Source organism: Diabrotica undecimpunctata, chromosome 2 (genome assembly GCF_040954645.1).
Source record: "Diabrotica undecimpunctata isolate CICGRU chromosome 2, icDiaUnde3, whole genome shotgun sequence".
Lineage (NCBI taxonomy): Eukaryota > Metazoa > Arthropoda > Insecta > Coleoptera > Chrysomelidae > Diabrotica > Diabrotica undecimpunctata.
The window spans coordinates 147,897,980-147,914,415 of record NC_092804.1 but is presented as its reverse complement, the minus strand read 5'-3'; the positions used below and the strand labels follow the sequence as shown (position 1 = coordinate 147,914,415).

Below are 16,436 nucleotides of genomic sequence, written 5' to 3'. Positions count from 1 at the left end.
TGTAAGCTAACCATAAAAGTTATTTTTATATAGTCAATATTAGAATAATATCACAGATTCAGCTACTACAGATATAAAAAATCCTCCATCAAAGGAGATAGGCTCTGGTAATCATTCAGCATGACTAAAATTATTAAATTACTAAGGAATTAAGGGACTGGTACGAATATCTGAATATATATTATATATATTATATATATATATATATATATATATATATATATATATATATATATATATATATATATATATATATATATATATATATATATATATATATATATATATATATATATATATGTATATAGATCTCATATCAAAATAACAACAAGCCACTAAAAAAGGCAGAATTTCACAACTTCAGAACTTGTTCAGAGATACAGATATGTAAACATTGGTAGACACAATTCTTTATTGAGAGCAATACACTCCAGCTACTGTAAAATACTAGAGTTAAGAGATTAAACATTACCTAGGTGCAGTTATTCTGTTCATAAATAAAATTTGATAGGTTACAGATGCAACCCTACAGTCCTTCACATTTTCAGAAATATAAATAAAAAAGCAATTTGGATGCAGAATATCTGAGGTTTTATATAAGCGCTACTGACATCTATTCTCTACCATTAAAATAGTCCAAATAAGTAGCGCACATTCAATATTCAATGGGAAAACTACATAAGAAGATATAGATCACTTGGAATACTTAATTCTGTAGAATTCATTTATATACTTGTTTCCCTAAGAACACATGGTAACAGTTGTTCAATTCATTTTGTCAAAAAGCTGCCTAAGACCTAAGTCGGTATGTATAATATTAGCTGTTAAAAAAATCGAGCCTTTTATATTAGGCTATTTTAAGAATTTTTAAATTTATATGCTAACATTGTCACTCTAATTAAAATATTGTGAAATGTGATCAACTCCCATGAATAAAGTTATTCAAATTCAGGAATATCATCGAAGGAGTACCCAGGTACTTTTTTGTAAGCATAATATGCAATTCTCACATGGTAAGCTCCCGGAATAAACATTAGAATCCCTAAAACAATCATAGGCCACATTCGACTAGCATACTCAACAACTATGTGTCCAGATACCACCATGCTACCAAATACTAGAAGAGTGGTACCCACTACAAGAAGTAGGGTAGCCAGAACAATAGCCCTCCACGGAATTTGTTGAGCTGGTGCTTGAAATTGGGCATCTGTAAATCCTTGATCAGTTGTTGGTAATTTCGAATAATTAATGTCATTGTTTTTTGTTCCTCGTCGACGTGACATTGATATATCATCAAAATATTCTAAAACATACAAATAACTAGGTAAAACTTTATTAATATGAATAGAAAGGAACTTACCAGTAAACGAATATAAGCTCATTTCCTTTGTCAAAATTTAAAATAAGGCAAATAAATAAATTTGCAATTAGTAAACAGAATTAGTATATACTAAAAAATTAACCATTACAATATTTTAAAAATCAATTTGTCAAAAAACAGTTACTCTCAACTTGTCAACTTGCTTGAAAAAAACATTTTCCCACCTCTAGAATAATAAATAAACATGGCCCTGATTCTATTTCATTTCGATGTCGAAATTTAAAAGCGACTACGCCATGACAGTCGCAATCGCTAGCGATTCTCATTCATTTCGATTGTAGTTAAAACTGGGGATATTTACTTTATCATTTTGACACTGCTGAAAATTTGGGTTGGCCCTGTTGTTTATTGGCTGCACTACGCTTGTTGAATGTTTGTTTTGTTTACGTTACGTGAACGTCTTTTTTTTCTTGTTTGAGTTGTTAAATCATAAATAGTGGCCATTCTCAATTATATTTTGAATTGAAAGAAAAGATGGCAAGAAAAAAAAAGGCGATGTGGGAGATCCTTAAGTTATAACCACTAAGATTTCACTTAGTGGTTATATTCTAATATATTTTTAAATTTACTGCAGCTTAGTAATACTAACCCTAAACATTTTGGGTATCCTAGAGGCATAAACATCTTCCAAATATGGTTCTAATACCCTTATTAAATAATTTGCAGCTTGTTTATTAAGCCGGAATTGCTGCCTAAATTGAGCATCACTTGGTGAAAAAGAATTTTGGGTATCCCGTAACATTCTTCTTATCCTCCGTTATGAGCGTCGGATATCTATCCTCTCTAATTCCTCCAAAACTAGCAAATGTCCGTAAAACACAGCCATATTAATACTTTTTGCCTCAGTTTTCCTTGCAAGGATCAAAACACCGCCTACCTAAACTGAACCTAAGTTCACTTCTCCCAGTCCAGTCAGTCATGTCAGATTAATTTCGACTCGAAATTAAATTTCAACCACTTTCTTGAAGTTGAAATTAATTTCGATAAATCGAAATTTAGTGACGTCGTTTGGTTAGTTCAGCTGAAATCCACAAGGTTCGCAAAGTCGCATTTCGACGTCGCCATATTAATTTCGACATGTTTTGAGTCGAAATCTCAATTAGAATCAGGGGCCAATTGACAGATGGCATTATGATTATTTTGACATTTGGTGTTTCTGTTCTTCTTTATTTTTGGCCTTTACAGGAATGCATCCAACTGAAGATTGAATTCATTTTTTCATCTCTTTTTTACGTGTCGTCTTTTGCAGTATTCGGCAATCGTTTTTTTTTACTTTTTATTATATTATTTATTCAATATTTTGTTAACATATAAAACATATTCATTTATCATAAGAACTAGATAAACCATTCAATCACAATTTTCTATGGGTTTTGAAAGAAACAAATCTTATTTTATTTCTTTGGAAGGTAAAATTATTTTATATCTTCAAAGGAAATTATATAACAATAAAATAAATTTACTAAAACATAATTGTACGTCTAGGCCATGCAAGTCTCATGCTATGATCTGTTAACATCAGAATCAGAGGCATCAGAGCTATTTTTGTGCAATTTTGAGATATCTTATCACTTTCACTGTTGCCAACAGAAGATATATATCAAAACAGTAACTTTAGATTATTTCCATTGTTTGGATATTTCACTTGTAAAATTTCAGTCCAGCATCACGGTTCGTAGAAGTCTACGAACCGTGGTCCAGCATTCTGTACGAAAAACATGGCGGCTGATGAAACGTCCCCTTGTTTAAGATCGGGTTCTGTGGTTTTGACTGAGCCATTATTCTGTCAATTGTCACCTGAAATTTAAAAGAGAAAGATTGAAGACTGAGATTGAAAAGTTGTTACTTTTGAATTTATTGAACTGTTTTAAAAGAAAATTTTTGATAAAATGGATGTTCAACAGATAGACTGTCCATTAGATTTTAATTCTATGAAAATAGATTTAGTAAAAGCAATTCATGCTTGCTCACAAAGGGGATTATCTCATGCAGTGAAATGGTTATCTGAAATTAATTTCTCTTTAAAACACATACAATTATCTAAAGAAGACACTGCGGCCATATCAGACGATCTAGATGAAGAAATAGATGCCTATTTAGTTGCTAAGTCATATTTTGATCTAAAAGAATACGATAGATGTTCTTATTTTGTTAAAGACTGTGTGAAACCCAAATCGCGGTTTCTCTATTTTTATTCCAAATATTTATCCATTGAAAAGAAGAAAATAGAAGACAATATGATAGATACAAATTCTTCTCACGATCCAACTAAAAATGAGACTTTAGTTGAATTGTATACTACTTTAAAGATAGAATGTTTTGAAAACAGATTAGATGGATATTGTTTATATCTGTATGGAGTGATTTTAAAGAAGCTTGATTTAGTATCTGTTGCTATTGAAGTGTTCGTCAAGTCTGTTATTGCTGAACCTATGTTATGGAGTGCTTGGTTTGAACTGGGAAAGATAATTCCAGATAAGAATTTTATTTTTTCAGTTGCATTACCAGAACATTGGATAAAATCCTTCTTCTTAGCACACACTTTTCTTGAACAACTAAATAATGAAGAATCTCTTCAGATGTATAATAACTTTTTCTCCCTAGGTTTTCAAAATTGCACATATGTGTTATCACAAATTGCAATAGGGCATCACAACAGAAGAAGTAAGTAATATTCATTTAGATAGAATTTTTGTTATCTTTCCTTTCTAATTAAGTCACAGACAGTTAATTGGAGGTAGTCTTGTATGACCTACTCTTATTTTCAAATTCCTATTCAGGCAAGTTTCTGATATTTTCAGGCAGAACATTACATTTTATTGCCCAATAAGCTGGTCCATTTTGACACCTTTTCAAACGCCAATATGCTAGTATCATATTCTGTTTGTACCTAGTATTGTAACCATGCTGATCTTCGTGACTTCCATAAAGACCGTCTTTGTGGAACAAATTTACTATTTGTAGTGCTATGCACTTTTCCACAATTTTCGAAATAATGGGCAGATAATTTTTTGGCAGGTTTGAGACTCATTTTTTTGAAGATTGGACAAATTGCTTTTTTTAAGGGCAGATGGAAAATGTTCTTTGATGCAGATATTAATTAGATTTGTAAGTGAAATTATTATGCTATTTTTTATTGTTTTGATCAACTTTACATTCAGTCCAAGATTGTCATGGTTGTTTTTATTTTTTAAATTATTGATAATATCCCGTACTGTATTGAAAGTGACTATTTGAGTTATATCTATTTGATTCATATTTGAAACTGGGATATCTTTTATCAAGTTGGATGCTATCTGTGAAAATTAACCATTAAAGATATTTGGACTGATATTAAAAGGTTAGCTAGTATTTTTCTTAACAACACAATGTTCATTTATGATTGTTCACATAGACTTTATTGGATTACTGGAATTCCTGATGACATTGTTATTTGTCATGATTTTTGCATTCTGTATTGCGTCGATCGGATAGCCAAGCGGGCTGGGCGGCTGGCTTCTCCTTCGCTTCAATGCGAGAGATGTCAGTTCAAATCCCCGGCTCGGTGAATAGCAAACAAAAAGGCTAACGCAGTAGTTTAAAATTCTAAAATGAATCTGCGGCTTAGTCTAGAATATGCTGGTATCTGATCGGCCTATGGTGGAGCAGTACGGCAAGAGATAAGGGCTTGCGGCTAGGTGATACTCCTCCATAGATCCCTACCGGAAGGGCGTGGAACGCCTAAATACCGGGTATATATATATATATATATATATATATTGCAAGCTGTTCTAAAAAGTGTAGTTGATCAGCATTGCGGCTAAATAATTGTTAAACCAATTAAGTAATTTTATTATTTAGATTGGCCCTTACCTTATACCTCTTCTCTGGGAAAGATTCCAAATATGCTTCTTCCAGAACATTCATAAATCTGTTCTTGAACATTCATAAAACTTCTCATTCGCATCCATTTCTCTCACATTCACAGAGTCACAACTTATTTCAGATATTATATTATGAAACAGAAATAGACTTCTCTGTGTAATTGGCCTAAAAGTAATTTTTTCTTCCTGATACTTATCAACTCAGTGCAATGAAAAACCAACTGGCGTCCTGTGTGGTTAGAGAAACCCAGTTCACATACTCCATCTCCATCTCACACTGTATCTCAGAATCCAGGAGAATGTTATCAAGACAGTTTTCTCCTCAAGTCAGCTCAAAAATTGCTTGATTTAAATTATTACCTTCCAGTACATCTGAAGTCACCATTGAAGTTGTAATAAGTTGTTTAAAATTTCATTATAGAAGACTGTATGTGTTAAAATGAATACAAAACCTTGTGTGGGAAAAGATTTCACAAAAAACTATAGCTAACTACTTTAGATGTTCAGGTTTTAAATACTTTTTAAAAATATCCTCATGATGAAGTGACTGATGTTGATATAGAGGACAATATTTCTTTGGTTCAATTAAATCAGCTTGACGAGCTTTATCTACTACTGAAACGGGAGTTCACTATGGAGAATGATATTGTACAAGAAGTTCAAGAGGAAAATGGCGAACAGGAAGACTCTGAAGAACCATATATACCTTCAACTTTGCTGATAGTCTCAATGCTGTTAGTGTATTGCAACAGATTGTTCTTTTTAATAAACATTTTCACATGCAGGGAAATTATAATCTTCTTCTTCTTTTGGCATCATAACCCTGGATGGGTCTTTGCCTGTCTGGCTATGTCCTTCCAGGCTATGTCCTTCCATTCAGATCTCTCTTGTGCCCTTCTTCTCCATTGTCTTATGTTCATTGTTTTCAGGTCGTCTTCCACGTCATCCAACCATCTCGTTCTGGGCCTTCCTTTTTTTCGCCTTCCTATGGGCTTCCATTGTAACATTTTCTTTGTTGTTTTTGCATCGTTTTGTCTCTGCACATGTCCCAGCCATGACAGTCTTTGACTTTTCACAAATCTTACAATGTCATAACCTTCATTTAACTCATTAACCTCGCCGTTTCTCCTGATTCTCCATGTGCCATCTTCCTCTTGTACCGGGCCATATACTTTCCTCAGTATTTTTCTCTCGAATGTCCTGAGTTGGGCTTCATCTTTTTTCGTCATTACCCAAGTTTCACATCCATAGGTTACTACGGGTCTAATCAGTGTTCTGTAGATAGTCATTTTGGTTCTTTTGTCTAATAATTTCGATGTCATCAATCTTTTATTAGCATAGTATGTACGATTCCCGCTGGAAATACGTGCATTAATTTCGCTACTTACGGAGTTATTCTGATTGATTTCTGTGCCGAGATATGTAAAGGCATCCACTCGTTCGATAGTATAGTTGTCTATTGTGATATTATTTTCATTGTCAGTTATTCTTTTGACTGTCATATACTTCGTTTTTGCTTCGTTTATTTTGAGACCTCTTTTTCTTGCTTCAGGATCAATTTGTTTGAACACTTCCATTAGTCGTGGCTTATTCCTACTAATGATGGCTACATCGTCTGCATATGCAGTAATTTGTACTGATTTGGTGTTTATATGGCCGGTTATATTGGTTTTTCTGATGACTGCCTTAAGAACTAGGTTGAATAGCATGGTTGATAGGGCATCTCCCTGTCTTACTCCCATGTTGATGTTAAACAAGGGAGTCAGTTCTCCATCTACTCTGACTGCGGCTTTTGAACCCTGCAATGTCATTTTTATGAGGCTGATGTATTTCTTATAGGGAAATTATAATGATACACCTAATTAAAATCCAACATTGTTAGTATGTTTTGTCCCTTCGATGTTGAAGATTTTTTTTCTCTTCAGATTTTGACTGTATTTAATGTATTGACTATATATTTTTAATGAATTATTTTGAGTTTTGCATCAAATACTGTAGTTATTTTTGTTTCAGATTTAAATGATGCTATCGAAATTTTCCAAAGAATATTGGAAATCGATCCATATCGTTTGGACAACCTGGATACTTATTCAAATCTTCTGTATGTACTGGAGAAGAAAAAAGAACTGGCTGATTTAGCACACAAAGTTGTTAATATAGATAAATATCGTGTCGAAACATGCTGCGTTATAGGTAAATATCAAAATGCTATTAAAATACCTTAATATGGGAGAACTTATGCTTTATTTGATTCTTAGATATAATTTATTATCAAACCATACAAAACAAAACCGATATGTAATATTTTAGGTTTTTTCATAGGCCCTAATCTTATTATTGCACAATAAAAATTATTCCAGTCCATTTACTTGTGCGTCTTCTGGTAAACTTTCATCTGTAGAATATGTGGCATAAACAATAAATGTTTTTATAATAATAATCTTGGAGAATTAGTATTAAAGCCAATCACATATCATATAATATAAGAATGTACGAGTGTATGTTTTGTAGTGTGTGTGTTGAATTAATGCCTTGTTACTAAGAAGGACGACTGCAATAAGTCAGGTGATTTGACAAAGAAGAGATTAAAAATAAATGGTTATGTAGATTTTTCTATGGCAAGCGTCAACATCACAAACATACACACTAACAAACACAAATTTGGCAGTAGGTATAAACATTATTTTAGATGATTTCAACGATAAGTTAGATCAAGAAACAACTTATCTCCTAACTGTTGAACATCAGTCTCTATATCTTCAGATCTTATACTTATTGATAGACGACACGTTTCTGTGTATCGGATTTAAGAGTATATAAAGAAGGAATTATAGGAAAGAATTATCACTACCTTGTAATAACAAAACTTAGTAGTGTAGGGACCAAAGCTGTCTCGTGGTTGATCAAAGTCCATGAAGTTTCAGCTAAAACATCGGAATGAAATTATATGTAGATAATTTTGTAAATAACATAAGTCATGTTAAAAAGAGGAATGCTGCTAACAAAACTAAAATTTTTGTAAAGTTTCCAGAGTTGTAGCCACTAAAGTAGAAACCCTCTATTTAGAAGAGTGATATCATAGTTTAAACGCGGAATATCCGCGGAATTAAATGTACACAGCGGCCCTCGAAAACTGCCTGTTTTCTCGATTGCAATTTGCGTTTCCTCATAAGAAATTACAGAATATATAAAGTAGTATATTTATTTGTGCTTCTCTATAGTAGACTTGACCAGAAGTTGTCGTACAATGTAGCCAATTCTTGTTCATAAGTAGTAATTATGGTCATACAAAACCTGTATTCTTCCATGCAGCGATTATTACCGTCATAAAAATACAAAAAAACCTGATTTTTTCAATAGTAAAAATTAAGCACAAATTTGTAATGAAATAAATTTTATTTATATGTTCCGTTTCGTTACATATTTAAATTTATAAAATAAAAATCGATATTTTAAAACAATATTTTTCAATCGTTTGGCAACTTTGGAATTAGCGACGGAATTCCGTTTCAATTCAGATCCACAGAAAGCCGTAAGACTAGTTTTTGTCGAGCGAGTGCCCATCAACAATAGGTTATTTACATTGGCGTTTCTGAGGGTAGGGTATTTTATGCGATAAGTTTGTGTTATTGATAAAACATGTTATTGATAATACGAGTGTTATAGTTTGTCGTTTTATAGTAAATTTTTAGTTATATTCTGTGATTATTTGGTTTGAGTTTTATTGGAGTTTGACGAAAAACCGAGTTGTTCCAAGAGAAGACTGCAAAATTCTGATTTTGATTCCAAAAATGAAATGCCGCAAAAGAGACGGAAAATGTTAACGTCCGAAGAGAAGGTAATAATACGAAACGTTTATGAAGGAATTGTCGGCAGAAAAATGGAATTAAATGTTAGCCAAGCGGTCGACATTTGTAGCAGTTTAACAAAAGTATCCGTTAGCTGTATTTATCGTGTACTTAAAAATACATCGGAAAATAAAAAGCAAGAAAAAGGTAAAACTAGAGGTAGGAAAAGCATTGTTTTGGATGACGAGACAAGGAATATTATACGTCGAAAAATTCATTCATTTTATTTTCGGAGTGAAATTCCAACACTGAAAAATATTTCTCAAGAGCTCGAAAACGATGACTCCTTACCCAAGATATCTCGTAGAGTCTTAACCAGGACCATGCGTGAAACGAACTTTCGATATGTAAAACTCAACAGAAAAAGTATGTTTTTATAGAATTTTATTTTGTTTTATAGGATTTTATTTTGTTTTGTTTTATACTGTTTAAGTGTTTTGTTCATTTTATTTAATAAGACAATATGGCTCTTGGCGAACACCCATTTAAAAAAAGTATCGCGCCACAAGACATACCTCTGGGGTGGTGTGGAAACTGTCTTAAAATTTGTTTTAAAAAAATTTCATTGTGTAACTCTTTAAAGACGGGTCACGTCAAAAGACGTTTTAGCGTAACTTCCGCGACAGCCGGTTGGTATCAGTAAACTTTCTGCAAAATTACTTCTTTTTTATAGCTTTTTGTTTGTGACATTCTGTATTTTTAGGGGAATGTAGGAAATGAGCCACAAAATATTTATTCATATGTTTATTTATTGACGTTTCGATCTCTATATCCAGAGACCGTTTTCAATTATACAAATGATAGTACTATTTATTTTCTATGGCTTTTCGCTTGTCGTTCTGTACTTTTAGAAATTATGTTGGGAATAAGCCACAATATATTTATTCAAATGTTTAATTTACGGACGTTTTGATCTCTATAAAGAAACCGTTTTCAAACATACAAATGACAGATATATTTATTTTTCTATAGCTGCTTGTTTGTGGCATTCTGTATTTTTAGGGAGAAGGTTGGACATAAGCCACAATATATCTATTTACATGTTTAATACATTGACGTTTCGATCTCTATTCCGTTTTTAAAGATAGAAAAAAAAAATAAACAATATAAGATTATAAAAATATATAATAATAAACAAATAAAATCAATATAACTATCATTTATATCTTTGAAAGCGGTCTTTGGATATAGAGATCGAAACGTCAGTAAAAACTTGTAAATAAATATATTGTGGCCTATTTCGAACATTAATATTTGAAAAATAATATATAATTAACGTTAAAATAAAAGTAAGTGTACGTCACTGGATTTCCAAACAGCTTTCCGCATTTCTGGGCCTTTAAACGATGACTCACTCTCTCAAATAGTGAAATTATACCATAGTGTATATGTACATTCATTCTTTTTTATTGTAGGGAATTACTACAGTTTAAGATCAGATCATACAAAAGCTGTCCTATATTTTCGTAGAGCATTAAAACTCAATCCACAATTTCTCTCAGCCTGGACGTTAATGGGTCATGAATTTATGGAAATGAAAAATACAAATGCTGCTATACAAAGTTATAGACATGCTATTGGTAAGTCAAGAGAGGAATTCCTATTTATCTATTTGAATTTTGATAGTATAAGGAGTTCGCAAAAATGGTATATATTGCATTAAATGAACTTTCTGTGACATTAAGAGAAACTTGTTTTTAACAATAGATTTGAATATAAAACACTACTTTTAATTTTAACTACATTTATTGACAGCTTGTATATGTTTCGTTAAAAATTACTCCATCAAAAGGATGACTTCAATCTTAAATATGTTCTAGTACTTCTTCTTTAAGTGCTATCTCCGTTACGGATGTTGGCAATCATCATAGCCACTCTCTAGCTTACGAAGCAGGTGCTTTAAACAGTTGTTTTGAGCTGCAACGATACCATTATATGTCAGACAGTATACATCCTTGTCTATCATCATAAATACATTAAAAATTAAAATTATTATATAAAGTTTTTCATTTATTTGTTTTTATTTTTTGATTTTTAGAAATAAATTCTAGAGACTACAGAGCTTGGTATGGATTAGGTCAAACTTACGAAATTTTAAAAATGCCCAACTATTGTCTACATTATTACAAACGAGCACAACAGTTAAAGCCAAACGATAGTCGGATGGTTATAGCATTAGGAGAAGCTTATGAGAAATTAGATAAGACTGAAAATGCGTTGAAATGTTATTATAAAGCTTGTAGTCTAGGTGATGTCGAAGGCACTGCTTTACTAAAACTGGCAAAGTAAGTATGCTTTTAATATTTGTTTGATTATTATTGTAACGAGAAATATTTTCGCGGTTCGAGTTATACACGCTTTTTATTTACTAAGTACTTGTACAATTGTTATTACTTTATATAAAAAACAGTTTAAAACTACAATCTATAACAAGTAATCTCTATTGGTCGTTCTTACAAATCCGGTTTAGATAGGGAGAGTTAATTTCAAAATAGAGATGAAAATCAGTCGATTTCTATTACTTTTTATCGGTTTTTTAAGGTATGAAAATATGTATATGTATATACAAAATATGTATAACAGTATTATTCTTTTTTTACTATTAGACAACACACACGAAACAACACTTCTCAATACGTAAATAAACTTCAGTTTTTATCGATTCACAGATAAACTATTTAGAACATGGCGGATTGTCACAGAAATTTGGATTGCGAAAAAGCTCTTCGTTTCGCTTCTTGTTGGGTGATGTATTCTGTGATAGTATACCCATCAACAGCTTGTCGGCAACATTCATAATACTAAAGATGTGTGGCGTTGGTTCTTCCTAGCTGGCTATTACTATATTTGATATTAGCAGGCAATACTTAATTAGTGATTTTTTAGATTATATGATAAATTAGAAATGGTTGACAGTGCAGCCGATGCATTTACAGAATTTTGCTTGAGGGAAGAGGATAAAGAATCAAGGTGTGTAGATGACCGAGCTGAATTTTTTAACGCCCTGCAATACTTAGCCAATTACCATTTGAAAAAGGGAGAACTAGATGACGCATACACATATGCCTATAAGTGTATAGAATGTGAAGAGGTAAAATAGTTTATTCTTGTATATCTTTAAAAAAATTTTCGAATTTTCTATCCAAATATGTGTAATTTATAACCAATAATTTTAAAAATTTCTTGTGTTTTCAACGCCTTTGCTGTTGGTCAATACATCAGCAGTCATAAAGTCAGTGGCTGTATATTATACATTGATAGTTGCATCGGCAATTAATTCTCGTAAAAAATGATAGCGCGTATCATTGTGGTTGTTCAATCACAAATTAATCCCTTAATTTGTAATCTCACATTATTCTTACCTTCTTAACAGTGGCGGCTTTTGGGGGTAGGCAAGATAGGCCGGGCCTACCCAATAATTTTAAGAGCTTTAAAATTGAAAATCATATATTCAAAAATTATGTTAATGCATGTAAATAACTTTTAAATGTACTAAATCACTCAATCCATTAGCGTCCGTTAAAACAACTATGTTATTATATTACCACAGAAAGCATCGAATCGTATTTAGGCATTTTAAATATCATTAATAGGCCCGATCTGAACTGGCCGACCCAGCTCACATAAGATCCTCGTACAAAAAGCGTTTGAAGTTAAGCAGCTTGCCGGACAACGATTTATATTGTCGTGTTTATGCTTGCTGTTTAGGCACCAGACGATCGGACCTACGACGACCATCTTTGTCACTTGTAACGTAATTATCGAATTGTAATATAAATTTTCTTTTAAATTATGATAAAAAAATATGTAACATTATCTATAATTGTAACATATTTTTAAACAAACAACACAATTGAAACAAGTGCACGGTTGCCCAAATAAATTTAAAAAATTTCGTAAAATTCGAAGAAAAAAAATCACAAAAGGTAAAAGAAATAATAAATTAGACTTACTCACAATCAATTTAATTTAACTATCTAGACGACCGATTTCGCTTTCTACAATATGCAAAGCATCTTCAGGTCTCGATACAAAGTTAAATAAATGCTGAAATAATAAACCCATATTAGGATGTTGTCTAATAAAGATAAACAAAGATAGATGATATAAATTACAGTAATTATGCCAATATTACATGTCTGTGGTTTATCAAAATGAATAAAATGTTTAAGCAGACAAGGTAAGACCCACAAATTGGTAAAATAGTCTATTAAACTGTAATGAATTAATAAATGAACAAATAAATAAAACATTACTTACATGCCGGTACTCTATTAATTGATGGTTGAAAGAACATGGTACAAACTATCCTGTATTGTTGATTGGAGAACTCAAGTCTGCTATTGTAATTGTTTGACAGTAAACGGGGAAGTTCTTGAGGAGACAGATTTTATCCAATGAAGTAGAGATAGGTGTAATGTAATTGTTTGTTTGATGAAAGTAATGTTCTATACCATTGAGTTATTTAAAAGTTATTTATTTTTATTCTAGAGATATATTTATGAAAAATGTGTTATTTATTGAGATTTTATTTTTGAAGGTGACTGTTGTGAGACAATGAATGAGCTTAGATGTACAAATTGTGTGGGTGTGCAATTCTATTAACTTGTAAATATCAAATTTCTTTGATAAAGTATTGCTGTAATATGTGGCAATTGGTTGTAAAGTCCAATAATTAAAGTTAAAAATTAAAATTGAGGACACTTTAAGACACACAGAAAACACTTAAAAAGGGGACGAAACAAAAATTTAAAGGGGGGGGAGGATTTGGAAGCACTACATCTCTTACTTGGAGACAATGAGTTTTTTATGTTATTTATTAGATTTTAAATAAATAAAAAGATAAGATAAAAAAAAACTCATTGTCTCCAAGTAAGAGATGTAGTGCTTCCAAATCCTCCCCCCTTTTTAAATTTTTGTTTCGTCCCCTTTTTAAGTGTTTTCTGTGTGTCTTAAAGTGTCCTCAATTTTAATTTTAATTTTAAACTTTAATTATTGGACTTTACAACCAATTGCCACATATTACAGCAATACTTTATCAAAGAAATTTGATATTTACAAGTTAATAGAATTGCACACCCACACAATTTGTACATCTAAGCTCATTCATCGTCTCACAACAGTCACCTTCAAAAATAAAATCTCAATAAATAACACATTTTTCATAAATATATCTCTAGAATAAAAATAAATAACTTTTAAATAACTCAATGGTATAGAACATTACTTTCATCAAACAAACAATTACATTACACCTATCTCTACTTCATTGGATAAAATCTGTCTTCTCAAGAACTTCCCCGTTTACTGTCAAACAATTACAATAGCAGACTTGAGTTCTCCAATCAACAATACAGGATAGTTTGTACCATGTTCTTTCAACCATCAATTAATAGAGTACCGGCATGTAAGTAATGTTTTATTTATTAATTCATTACAGTTTAATAGACTATTTCACCAATTTGTGGGTCTTACCTTGTCTGCTTAAACATTTTATTCATTTTGATAAACCACAGACATGTAATATTGGCATAATTACTGTAATTTATATAATTTATATCATCTATCTTTGTTTATCTTTATTAGACAACACCCTAATATGGGTTTATTATTTCAGCATTTATTTAACTTTGTATAGAGACCTGAAGATGCTTTGCATATTGTAGAAAGCGATACCGGTCGTCTAGATAGTTAAATTAAATTGATTGTGAGTAAGTCTAATTTATTATTTCTTTTACCTTTTGAAATGGACTCACACAAGCAACACATTCATGATTAAAAAAAAAATCACATTTGCATGATTTCTATATCGCCTGATTGTATGCAACTTATATATGTGAGATTGTTTTATAACTGATAGATAAAAATGAGTTTTTATGACGCTTTACCAGGTTGCAGTAATAGTAATGTTGATAGTGAGTGTTTGGACATTGTTGTTTCACTATTGGAATCGCCATTAATAGAAGAACTGAAATTGATAGAAAAAAAATTATTATGAATGAAAGGCCTACTCCAACATTGCGTATTTACCAAAAAGATGGGAAAAAGGTGCGTACTTTTAATTGCTCTTGGTATGATGTCTACAAATGGTTGTCTGGAAGTATTACGAAAAACAGACTATATTGTTGGCCGTGTTTGTTATTTTCTAATAAGAAATGTGTATGAAATTGTGAAGGATACTTTATTTAAAAAATATGTCTGCCTCTTTAACATTCCAGTTGCAAGGAACATTTAAGTAATTTCCTGTCCTTTAAGGGGGTACAGAAGAGGGCGTTTTCTGTTCACGATTTTCTAGATGAAAAATCAAAAATCGCAAAAATTAGATACAACGCAGAAGTTAAAATAAACAGAGACATCATTAAAAAATTAGTTAGGGGGGTCATGACCCCTTGACCTCTCTCTCTGGATCCATCACTGATTATACATAGCTATATAGAAGCACTGCTTCTTAACCTTTTATAGTTTCACCGTGTATAATTGAAACATTGTGAAACATACCGAGTAATATTTTACTCGGTAACTTCCTAAGTGTTGCAATAACGGCCTAGATTGAATTATATTGTAAGCTCATATTTCAAAGTTTGTTACTATGATAGAAGCATTAACCTCTGTGCTGAGGTATACATTATTTGTGAAATTATAAATTGGGGATTTTAACTAATTTGAGCGCAGTCTATTATTGAAAGTTACCTAACCAACAACTAGAGTGTAATTATCAGTAGCTGCCAATAAAACTATAATTTTTATTCCACACTTCAACCATTTATTTACCATCGTCGATCGAGAAGAATCGGACAAAGGGGCATTAGAAAACGATTCGATACTGATATTTACATCGAATTGTCCAGTGGTCCTTCGACAAAACATTTCAACTTCACTGTATCCAACACAAGACGATACTTCGCTTCATCTGCAACGCGAGACGATTTTTTATTATATCTTGCAACGCATCATAGGTACTCTGATACGTACCTATAATCTTAAATATTACTAATTAATATATTTTAAATTTTTTATCATAGGTACGTAATTTATTGAGTAACGAATTTAACCTTATTTTTAGACCAAAGAACAGGGTAAAGCACTATTAAAAACTATAGCAGCAAAACGAACTGAACAAGAAGCAGCTCCACCGAGAATGAGTGAATCAAGTACCAGTCATATGGATATGATATTTTCCCCCAATCCATAGTTTTCAAAGTAGTTAATATTTAGAAAAGTTCTAATTACCGAATATATTTTTTGTATATATCTAATATATAATAAATAAATAATCATACATATATGTTTATTTTCTTATTCAGGTTGTTAATTATAATACAACACAATCAATTGCTAGGAAAT

At 31.5% G+C, this 16,436-nt stretch overlaps 2 protein-coding genes across 2 annotated transcripts; one reads left to right on the top strand and one right to left on the bottom strand.

Annotated features, from left to right (window-relative positions):
- Positions 1-243: 243 nt before the first annotated feature.
- LOC140435030 (transmembrane protein 230-like) lies at positions 244-2,485 on the bottom strand. Its single transcript, XM_072523705.1, has 2 exons — positions 1,361-2,485; positions 244-1,303 (listed from the first exon to the last, which is right to left on the bottom strand). The coding sequence occupies exons 1-2, from the start codon at positions 1,380-1,382 to the stop codon at positions 939-941; spliced, it is 387 nt and encodes a 128-aa protein (XP_072379806.1). The 5' UTR covers positions 1,383-2,485; the 3' UTR covers positions 244-938.
- Positions 2,486-3,150: 665 nt separating this feature from the next.
- Positions 3,151-16,365, top strand: Cdc23 (cell division cycle protein 23). The gene is made up of 6 exons (XM_072523704.1): positions 3,151-4,045; positions 7,258-7,437; positions 10,508-10,672; positions 11,131-11,377; positions 11,979-12,183; positions 16,156-16,365. The coding sequence occupies exons 1-6, from the start codon at positions 3,271-3,273 to the stop codon at positions 16,282-16,284; spliced, it is 1,701 nt and encodes a 566-aa protein (XP_072379805.1). The 5' UTR covers positions 3,151-3,270; the 3' UTR covers positions 16,285-16,365.
- Positions 16,366-16,436: the final 71 nt, after the last annotated feature.

Excerpts from the sequence above, each read along its gene's own strand:
- Cdc23 (XM_072523704.1), top strand. The coding sequence starts at position 3,271 with ATGGATGTTCAACAGATAGACTGTCCATTAGATTTTAATTCTATGAAA. Across the intron at positions 4,046-7,257 it reads AGGGCATCACAACAGAAGAA|ATTTAAATGATGCTATCGAA; the intron begins GTAAGTAATATT and ends TTTTTGTTTCAG. Across the intron at positions 11,378-11,978 it reads GCTTTACTAAAACTGGCAAA|ATTATATGATAAATTAGAAA; the intron begins GTAAGTATGCTT and ends GTGATTTTTTAG.
- LOC140435030 (XM_072523705.1), bottom strand. The coding sequence starts at position 1,382 with ATGAGCTTATATTCGTTTACTG. Across the intron at positions 1,304-1,360 it reads GAGCTTATATTCGTTTACTG|AATATTTTGATGATATATCA; the intron begins GTAAGTTCCTTT and ends TGTATGTTTTAG.